Here is an 11,578-nt window from a genome sequence, read left to right on the forward strand (position 1 = left end):
AATCTATCCCGTAAAGGGCTTTCATGAAGAAATTAAAAAGAGGAAATTTCAAGTAATAGAGAAACTAGGAGTTGTACACTGGAGAAGCCACCTAAAATAACTGGAGTAAGACAAAAAGAGTGAATACATCTGGAAGAAATTTTACTTAGTATGGTATTTTTGCCCACTTTTTGGTCATAAAGGCCGCTAAGGAAGAAAGAATATAGTTTTCTAGAGAAAGAACGAGTGTAATGTAAAAATGGAAGCCACAGTTTCTGAAATTCAAGTCGAAAGCAAGGATGAGAAGAGACCCACAGAAGTTAGTCCTCAAGATGAGCGGCAGGAGGAAAAAGCATCAGTGCTTTGCTTCAAGAGAAGAAAGAAAGCAGCCAAAGAGATGAAGCCCAAAGCTAGCTCTAAAGCTGCTGGTGCAGCAAGAACGGGTCTCCCAGAGGCGGGAGCTTCTGATCAGCCCCAGGCCCCAGTGGGGGCCTGGGCGTCAATCAAACGTCTTGTAACGCACAGGAAAAGGTCAGAAGCTTCAAAGCAGCAAAAGCCCTTTGAGGCTAAAGTGCAACCTGAAATCAGTGCTGAGGATGCTGATCTTTCTAGGAAAAAGGCGAAATCCAGACTCAAGATTCCCTGCATAAAATTCTCAAAAGGAGAGAAAAGAAGTAATCATTCCAAAATTATAGAAGACTCCGACTGCAGCCTCAGAGTCCAGGGAGAGGCTGAACGTTTGGATACGGAAGCTCCGACCCAATCCGATGACCAGGCAACCACGCCCAAGTTGCCCCAGGATGTGAGTAAAGCTGTCTCACAGAAAGGGGGCGATGAGGTCTGTGAGCCAAACGTGAGCCACAGCACAACGGCACCTGGGGAAAAAGTGATTGCAGTAGAACTTGGGTTAGACACGGGGCATTCTGCCATTCACACAGGAACGCTAGTCATTGAACGAGATACTGAAACAACTGAGGAAAAACAACGCGTTCAACCCCAGCAAGCAAGCCCACTTGAACCTTCAGAAACACAACAGCAACTGCCGGTGGCTTCTGATGTTCCTCCCTCACCTGCAGTCCCAGATCAGCAAATTGTGGAAGAAGCCAAAAGCAATATCCTAGAAAGTGGACCAAATTGGAAACAGCACGAAAGTGGAGAGATGGTTGCTGAAGAGAGTGAGCCAAAAGATACTGAACTGAGCCAGGAATCAGAGCTTAGAGGAAATGAGGTCACTGCAGAGAAACCAAAACCAGAAGAAAGCAAAAGAATGGAGCCAATCGCTATTATTATTACAGACACTGAAATCAGTGAATTTGATGTTAAGAAATCTAAAAATGTCCCTAAGCAATTCTTAATTTCAATTGAAAATGAGCAAATAGGGGTTTTTGCTAATGATAGTGGTTTTGAGGGTAGAACTTCAGAACAATACGAAACACTCTTAAAAGAAACGGCTTCTTCTCTTGTCAAGAATGCTATTCAGTTGTCTATAGAACAGCTGATTAATGAAATGGCCTCTGATGATAATAAAATAAACAATCTTCTGCAGTGACTTAATTTCCAAATCATGGGAGGAAAAGAAAAAAAGCTTAATGCTGGCTGAATTATTTTACATACTTGCGGCATTTCTTTTTCAGTAACAAATGAGGGATTTATCATCTGTGGAATTTAAAGGTACAGTTCTGATCCAGAAGTGCTAAAGAATTACGTTTATAAAACCCTTTCTCCCCCTGAGATGTAGTCACTTCTGGATCAGAGGAAGCCCATACAGATTGCAATGCACAGTGACATACAGGGAGGTGTGAAAATGACATGTGGAGATTGGGGTACTTGGGGGAAGGAAGCTGTATTAATTGAGCACTTATGGGATGACATAAACTCTTTACTGTTCTCTGATGTCACAAAGCCTGGTTTCCCTTTGATAGTTCGATCCTGTGTATAGGTTAACATCACATTCGATTTTCAAAGCTTCCCCCCCACCCCCACAGTGCACTTTTATGTTTAAAATGGTGAAGAAGGTGAGCTATTTTTGTGAATGTGTGATTTATAGTTGTTACACTCATAGGCAGTAGTCTTACCTCAAAAAAATATTGCCTTTTCTTAGTTTCAGCAGAATGTGCATATTTGAATTAAACATGAGTGTTTTTCTAGTCCTGCTTAAATACTGTACACAAGCCATTCACAATTTACTTCAGACAGACAAATAATTACCAAGTGCAAAGGTGTAGAAACAGGCAGGGCATCTTCGCTCTCCATCTTCTGCCTCCAGCAGACCTGTATAAATCCATTTCTGCATGGGTTCGTCTACTGAAAAGCTTAAAAACAAAACCTGAAAAGCTAAGCAACAGCAACAGCAGCAACAAAAAGTGAGATCATTGTTTTCCATCCAGGGGAAGGCACACTGCCCGAGTAACAAATTATCACAGATAACATAGGCTTCATCTTGCAGGATTGCTTCTCTAGAGCCCGTATTCATCAACCTCTCCTCGAAGAGGGAACGTGAATTCAAAGCCTGCCTGGCAGTGAAAGTACTAGGAAATCATAATAACCTGGTGAAAATATTGTCCATTCTTGACCAAGAAGGAGCCAAGTACATAGTTGAATAGAAAAAGTAAAAAGTTACTGCTAAAGCACATTGAATTTTAAATGTTATTCTCTCATTGTGCCTCTGTGTTGAGATACCAGTAACAAACATTTTACGTGGATTTTGAAAAATAACTTTTTCATCAGTATTTCCAGTCCAGCTAATCCCTTACAGAAAAAAATGAACTTAATGTAACCATAAGGGCTTGTTTGCATTTTATTCGGTTATTTAAATCACCGATCTCATTAATAATTACCATATTTTTTGAAAAAGTAATTACATTTCAATCTTTCCTTGTGTGAAATGGCCATAATACTACAATACACTTCCCTACCTCACAGGTAAAGGTTCAAACTGTAGAGTCCCCCACTGTCTAAGGGGCGGCATTACTCTGAAAGTGGATGAAGTATGAAGAGCTCTCCATTTGAGTTGTAAGGTATTTGTTAAAGAATATTTGTACATTCTTGGGGAAAAGAGTGTACATTGGATGATTGTAAATGATCTAGGTGACTTCCAGCATTATTACGTATAGAAAGTATGTGCTAATTTGTCCTATAGAACCTTCTTTGTTTCTTGCTGTGAGTACATCTTGAGACCTCTGGCAGAAAAACCTAATCTGACTTTGGAACTGAACCAAATAATGGATATTATTAGCAAGATTCTTTCCTGAGGTGCAAAATTATCCCCCCAGACTTTCCTACCTTCATGCCTATAACCTTGGGACCAGAAACCCACAAAAATCCTTCAATTTAGCAATGTGAGCGTGGATTTTCAAAACACATGACCCAAGAAATGAATTTCTTTTAGTGTACAATTTTTAAACATTTAAAAAAGACTGCTAAGTCATTCTCCCTAAAACTACTCTTTTTCATTCACTCTCTGTGGTGCTAATGGACTTGAATGGCTACCAGCAAATACCAGATCATATTTAAAAGTGAATAATTGTCAAAAACCTGATCAAAGTTGGTGCATTTTAACTGTTTTGAAGAATCCTGTCTTCACTTACTGCCAGAATGGCTCAAGCCAATATACTTGCATTGTAAACTTTTTAGTAATCTCTCATGAATGAGCACAGAGCACAGCACTTACCAGTGATTGAAAATATTTTGGAAGGCTTAAGCATATTTATTTGGGAGTTTTAAAAACAGATACAAGATAAATATGTGTAATTATTTTTGTTAAAATAGCACTTCCTCTAGTCCTAGGTTTCTACTTTTTTTTTTCCACTATGGTTTGATATATATTTTTGGTTAGAATGTATTATAATTGATTGTTTCTGTGGTAAGATGTGTAACTCCACTTGCATTCATCTTAATTGGTTTTTCCTTAATCTTTCCTACTGAGAATATCTGGGGAGTTAAATAAGTAGGATTCCAGTTTGAAAAAGGAATCCAGAAATTAATTGGTCTCCATCTAAATATACCTGCCACATGGCCAAATCCTATTAAAAGGAATTCTAAGGTGATCCAAACTGTATTGTTGTAGACACAAGCAGGAGTCACATAACTTGGAAGTCTCTTATAAAATATGTTTCATTTCAGTAGTGTTTATTTTAAGCAATTCGACCTTATATGCGAGACATTAAATGAATTTAAGTAGGTTCCTATTCAATTCATATCCATTTGACATGATTAAAATGATCATTTAAAAGGCAATTCAATGACACTACATTAATTTTCACTTAAACGTGCTGTGGTATAAATGCTGCTTTTAATGAACACTTATTAATTAGTTGGGATTCAGTTTGTCTTTGAGCTTAGGATTTTACAAGGTGGGTTGGTTTATTGGATGCTTGTTAATTTTTTCGGCACATTATCTTCCCCCTTCTAAGAGTCCAGTATTATTCACTTCACTTTACAACCCAGTGAATATGAAAACCCTCTTCTATTTTCTCTAGCACTATTCACTTAACATTTTCTCAAAGTACTTTATAGGGTATAAAAATAGTACTGGGTAATATCTAAGTGAAGGTAGCAGAAAACAAAAGAACTTTCAAACAGAAATTATGTTCCCTGCCTCCTCCTCCACCTCAAAGAATAATAAGCATGTGGCACAAATGGAGTTCTTCAGAAAAGCTGTCTGCATAATTTTCTTTCAAGGCAATTTCAAGGCATTTGACAGCACGAAGTTTGTGATGATCTTAATTGGTCTACTATTTAGTGGAGTCTAAGAAACTCTGATTTATTTCTGAGAGATTATCTTATTTCACGAGTATCTGTGAAAAGCCTTACTGCTAAAGTCCATTAGTCATGGGAGGGCACCAGTCAAATCTGGCTTTTGCATGCAATCCAGAGTTAACTTCATAAATGTTTAACTTCAAGTTGCCTTATTTTTTATAGTTATGAGTTCATTTGTGGGGGTGGGGGGTTTCCAGCAGAATTTTTAAAATAATTGTTAGGCTTTAGAACCCCATTGTTTGGAAAGATCCTTTTAATCTCAACTTTATTCAGATATGTAAAGTCTTTCTAATTTCATCTGATACTCAATACATCAGGGGCTGACTTTTCTGCCTGCCATTTCTGAAAAAAAAATTTTTTTTAAGTCCTCATTTATGGTTTCAGGTTCTTTAGGTTCAAATTCCTACGATGTTTCATCCTGTAACGTGAAGTTTCTTATTATGCAGAATTCAATCAATAGTACATTTTATGATACATTTTTGAAAAAAAGTTCTTGCAATCCTTATTTAGTTACAAAAATTAAACAGAAGGAAGCTCCATGAAATTTAGATGTCCTGATTAAATTCAGTTTGGTTCAACATGTGTTGGGTATAACATATGCCCAACACTGTTTGGTGAAGAAGACGGGCTCCCAGCCCTCCAAGAGCTCAAGCCAGGCAACAGCAACCACAGGAACTGGGGCAGGGATTAGGGCAAAGAGCCACAGGCAATGCAGCACCATGAGTGCCATAGAGGGGAGAATAAAGAGACACTGGTTAATTTGCCCAGTGTGGGGAGGCGGTCATCTAAATACAGGGACAGTTTGAAAGCATTCAGTTTCTAAATAGTTACACAGTTATATTCATTATGATTTGTGAACAGGTGCAGAAAAAAGCCTGCATAATGTTACATATTTATAGTAGTTCTTTGTCTGTAAAAATGTTAAGTGGATGAGCTATTATGAAAGTAAAAGTTCCATTTTGTATTTCTCATTAAAATTAGTACTATAGGACTGTGGATCAGATGCTAATATTAAAGAAATACTCTGTAGAAAAAAGGTTTTAACCTGAATTAATATATGTACTGACTATTAATATAGAATAAATGTTATATTGGCTCATGTTTATTTTATTTACCTAAATCTTTTAAGAGAAATGTGGTATATTATATTTATTTCCTAAAAGTATAAAGATCACACTGATGAAAACTATTGAGTTAACATTACCAAGAGTTCTACTTTGCTAGTTGGGTGTTGGACAGATTTTACAATGATCTGCCCAAAAGAGCTCACCTGCAGGGGCTCCTTGGTGGCTCACAGTTGGTTAAGCGGTTAAGCGCCTGACTCTTGGTTTCAGCTCAGGTCATGATCTCACAGTTCATGTGTTCGAGCCCTGTATCAGGCTCCATGCTGATAGTGTGGAACCTGCTTGGGATTTTCTCTCTCTCTGACCCTTCCCTGCTCATGTGTTCTATAAATAAGGAAACGATCAAACAAACTTAAAAAAGATTCCACCTACAGCAAAGAGAAACACAAACACCTCAAACTTGAATTCAATATCAGCGAACTATCCATCTAAAGGGCATTTCTGACTTTGATGCCATCTATAAATTTGGCAAAAAGTCCACTTGTTTTCACCATCTCCTGCTATACTCATTAGTTGTTTTTCTACATTATATTAACCTAATAATTGTTAGTAATCTTTATGGTTTTCCAAATAATTAAGCAATCTTGATATGAAAATGCTTAAATTATTCAGATGTTGCTGCTAAAGCTGGGTTCTGTGTTTACAGACAGAGTAAACACAAGTTCTGTGTTTACAGACACTGATTTTATTTCCCTAACATTGACAACCCTGTTTTTCTTAAGCACAGCACAATGGTAATAATTGGACTTCTATTACAGATTGTCTTTTCTAAATCTAAGGACCAGTTTAAAGTCGATTGTGTCTGGGGCACCTGGCTGGCTCAGTCAGTAGAGCATGTGACTCTTGATCTCAGGGCTGTGAGTTTGAGTCCCACGTTGGGTGTAGAGGTTACTTAAAAAAGAAAATAGAGTGGATAGCGTCCTAAAACCAAAATGTGTGCCAAAGTGAAATGTCTTACTAGTGAACAGACCCCGTATATAGGGTATTTCTGCAGGATTTAAAAATTCTTATTAAATCACAATTCTGTTGTAAAAGAAAGATACACCACCTTTTGCAAGACTTGTTTTCACAGGCAATCCTGTGAATCGTTTTTTAGACCCACCATTACTGCTGAAGTCTGGAGTGAGTTCCTACTTTCCCCACCCTCCCCCCCGAGAAGCTTGAGATCATGAGGGGTTGAGTTTCTGAGAGTGAGTACAGACAGTCCCCAACTTAGGTTGTTCAACTAATGATTTTTTTTACTTCATTGGGACAGTGAGGGCCAAGGGCCTTTTTCTTTTTTTTTAAGTAGGCTTCACACCCGACATGGAGCCCAACACGGGGCTTTGAACTCATGATCCTGCAGTCAAGAGTTGGACGCTTGGCCAATTGAGCCACCCAGGTGCCCTGATTTTTTGACTTCATGATCGTGTGAAAGCGTTCAGTAGAAACCATGCTTGGAAGTTTGCATTTCGATCTTTCCTAGACTAACACTAGTGTGATACTCTGGCAGCAGCCACAATTCACATTCAACCGTGTGATCATGAGGGTCAATAACTGATACACTCAAACCATTCTGTACCCATACAACCATTGTTTTTCACCTTCAGTACAGTATTCAATACATTACATGAAGTATTCAGTACTTTATTATAAAATAGGCTTTCTGTTAGATGATTTTTCCAAAGTAGGCTAATGTTAGAGTTCTGAGCTATGTTTAAGGTAGCCAGGCTAAGCTCTGCTGTTCAGTGGGTTAAGTGTATTAAATGCATTTTCAACTTACGATGTTTTCAATTTACAATGGGTTTATTAGGACGTAACCCCGCCATAGACTGAGGAAGATTATATGCGTTTGTACATGAGCACACTACACATCCTCAGAAAATCCTCAGCAAAGCTGGGCACAGGTGCCATGAATAATTAAAGACAACCTAGGTAAGTGGAGAATGGTGTGGTGGCTCCCAGACTAGAAAAGTCCCAAACTGAAACTCGTCTCTGTAGGGGCGCCTGGGTGGCTCAGTCGGTTGAGCGGCCAGCTCTTGGTTTTGGCTTAGGTCATGATCTCAGGGTTGTGGGATCAACCCCTGTGTTGAGCTCCACACTGACAGTGCAGAACCTGCTTGGGATTCCCTCTCTCCCTCTCTGCCCTTCCCCCACTTATGCGCTCATGCACTCTCTCAAAATAAACTTAAAAAAAAAATTGTCTCTGTAAATTCCAGCTCATAACAGCAATGGTGGTGGTGTTCAACAGTTTCTGCACATTAGCAAGACAAGATGCACTTTCCCTGTTGACTCATTTTGTGCCTAAACTCAGATCGGACTTTCAGCCTTGATTTTTTTTTTTTTAATTTTTTTTTCAACGTTTTTTATTTATTTTTGGGACAGAGAGAGACAGAGCATGAACGGGGGAGGGTCAGAGAGAGAGGGAGACACAGAATCGGAAACTCAGCCTTGATTTTTTTATTGCAGTGCAATTATGGGGCAAGGATTCAGCTTTTCACAGCTCTACTTGTGGCCGTGAAACCCAGACCTTCCACTTCTGCACTCGGGGAGATGGGGAACACAGGGTGACACAAAAAGCAGATGGCGTCATTTGTATACTTGTACTCGAATCCTTTATTCCCAAATCCCTCCTGTGACATCCATACCTTCAGGACACAGGAAGTTCTAGTCAGTATGCCTACAAGTGGGTCTCCGGGCCACATCTGTGATGATCAGTCAGTCACAACTACTGCAGCTACAGGCATGCACCCTCAGATCAATCAGATAGCCTCATATACAAATTACAATGCACAGCTTCCATGTGGAACAACCATTTATGGCATAAAAATGTAGAATATTGACTATTTAAAGACATCATCCCAAACCGTAGTATTTCCATCCTCCTGATCAGAACTAGTTAGAACTTATCCTTGTACTCTGGGTAAGGCTGAGATGTACAGAATGCCAAAACAATAGGTCACCACGCAATTCCAGTGAAAAAAGTCACTAGGCTAAGCTAGGACGTTCGATGGGTTAGGTGTATTAAATGTATTTTATAATCTTCTATCCAGATATGCCACAAACAGCCTTATCGGCAATTTCACTGATTTCATAGTGAATTTGCTTAGAATTATCGTTTTAGTTTTATGGGTTTCTTCTATACCCTGAATGTCTGGCTGATGTGTTTTTTTCTGATCTGCGGAGGTTTAACAGTGAATAATAATCATTATATACAGTAAAATCCACTCTGTGCACAGTTCTACAGATTTTGACAAGCATATAGTTGTGTCACCTAGGGAGTCTTTTTTTCTTATTCTGATTTCATTATTTTTTTATACCACATGTGTATTTTAGTTTAATTTCCTGACTGCATAAGTGGAAACTGCTACTTGCTGCAGACACTCAAAATAAGGGCTTCTTAAACCCTATGTTTAAACCGGGAAGGAAAAGCAAGGCTGTCATGCACGGCTGTGCAAACTGCACAGCTCAACTGCAGTCACGGCAGGGAGTGGCGCCCCCTAGCGTCTATTGTGCATGATCATGGCCATACGTGGTGGCTCTGAATATAGCCACCAGTTTGAGAGATCTGCAAAACTGTGATGGTGTTAACAGTGAAACAGGAGATGTTTAAAATAAAAAAGGAGGCTTCCATTTATATGCCTTTCCTCCCACATTTTAAAAGATTGTGATGGAAAGAGAAGACGAGAACCACTGAGCTCATAGCACCAGACTTTGCACATATGTGTAAGAAGGGCGATGTTGCAAAATGAGAAATAGTCCGGTTAAAAAAAAACAAAAAACAAAAAACTTGGAGACTGCTGGATTCTCTGGTCTGCATTTTAAAACCTTTTCTCTTACCTTTTTAAATGTTATGTCCTTCTTCTAAAGAACCACCATAGATTCTTTGGATGTTTCTCCCTACAAGGCACTTAGAACAACAAAAAAATTTCCTTAATTAGATATTTACCTACATATGGTTTGGACTAAGTACCATATGGCTCCCACTACAGAAAAATGTGGCAAGGCTAAACTCACAAGACCTCATTCTTCCAGGGCCTATTTGGTCCGCAGGAATCTAACATGGACCTTCCAGAAATTCAGACAGACCAAACAAGGAGTAACAGCTATAGCTGACGACGGCCTCCTTCTTAGGCCCTCTTCCCACACAAGCCCCTCCCACAGTTCCCAGGAGAGCAAGGACCCGTTCAGGTGTGCAGACAACCCTCCCCAAGGTCCTGCTATTCCTTCAGATTTCTGGCATGAAAGGACACCATAGTTTTCTAATAGTTTAGAGGAAGATACTTTATTATTTTGATACAATATCACCAAGTTGTTTCAATGAAAAAAGTTTCAACACCATCTAAACGATGAAAGATAGTTTATCTGAGAGGAGGGGGGTTCATTCTCCAAATTGGCTACTCAGCTGTAAAATGAATTTAAGAGAAGCATTTAGTGATTAGATACAAAGTTCTAGGGTAATAATAACAACACTGCAAGCTGAAATGATGGAGGGAAAAAGAGGGCACACTGCACTCACTCAGCATTGGAAGGCAAAAAGAGTTGAAGGCAAAAGAACTCTATTAAAGAAGGTCTCAGTTTACTCAGAAAATGGAACTGGTTGGAAGGAAGGGAGGGAAGAAAGGTAATAAACACCCGCTTAGGGGTGCCTGGCTGGCTCTGTCGGAAGAGATGTGACTTGATCTGGTGGTCATGAGTTCCAGCCTCACGCTGGGTGTAGAGATTACTTAAAATAAACAAAACAAAAAACCCCACCAACTTAGAAAATCAGTTGTTGAACCATAGTTAAAAAGGAAATTCCAGGGGTGCCTGGGTGGTGGCTCAGGCGGTTGAGCGTCTAACTTTGGCTCAGGTCATGATCTCACAGTTCATGGGTTCCAGCCCCAGGTCAGGCTCTGTGCTGACAGCTCAGACCCTGGAGCCTGCTTCCGATTCTGTGTCTCCCTCTCTCTCTGCCCCTCTCCTGCTCACGCTCTGTCTCTCTCTCCCTCTGTCTCAAAAATAAATAAACATTAAAAAAAATAAAAAGGAAATTCCAGAAAATTATAGGCCAATCTCACAGGATGTCAATGTAAGGAAACAGGAGGCAAGAAGCAAAGGAATATTTACTCATATGTCCCTGGATTTATCTCTTGACCAGGCAGGCCACCAAAAACTGAGTCTGACGTCTGGTTAGAAAAGCAAATGTTGATGGGGACTAAAATGCCAAGGACTTAATGTTAAAGACTTAGAAGAATCCTCAGATGAGCTCAATGTAACAGTCACAGTGTTATATTTAAAAAACCCATCTGTTGCAATATTTACACGTAAATTGGAAGCTTCTTGATTAAAGAGGGATGTCAAAATACAGAGGTACCCAACATATTATAGAATTCTAGGAAAATTCTTATTAGTCATGACTAAATGAGACCCAGCAGTAGCTAACTAAGTACTAAATAGTGAATTAAACAAATAGTGATGCCAGATTTGAGTGCCATATAAAATGGATTTCTAAAAGATACACGGGTGCCACCTTTTGGCCAGATTAAAAATTTACACAAATTATAACCCACGATCACATGTTAATTTCACAAAGAGACCGTGTTAGACATGGTTGTTTAATTCAAACATCATGTGAATAGATTTTAAACTGCCTTGTTGCTTAATACAGCTGATTTTTAATCACATTTTTTTATTTTTTAAGACCTGGGATAGAAGATAATGCAAAGAGAGTTTAATTCTGAACTAACGTAATTCAT

General features: G+C 39.1%; 1 protein-coding gene across 1 annotated transcript; it reads left to right on the top strand.

The window, feature by feature from the left end:
* Positions 1-1,533, top strand: AKAP5 (A-kinase anchoring protein 5). Its single transcript, XM_007095204.3, has one exon. The coding sequence runs from the start codon at positions 239-241 to the stop codon at positions 1,526-1,528; it is 1,290 nt and encodes a 429-aa protein (XP_007095266.1). The 5' UTR covers positions 1-238; the 3' UTR covers positions 1,529-1,533.
* The last annotated feature ends 10,045 nt before the right edge of the window (positions 1,534-11,578 follow it).

Source organism: Panthera tigris, chromosome B3 (genome assembly GCF_018350195.1).
Source record: "Panthera tigris isolate Pti1 chromosome B3, P.tigris_Pti1_mat1.1, whole genome shotgun sequence".
NCBI classification, from domain to species: domain Eukaryota; kingdom Metazoa; phylum Chordata; class Mammalia; order Carnivora; family Felidae; genus Panthera; species Panthera tigris.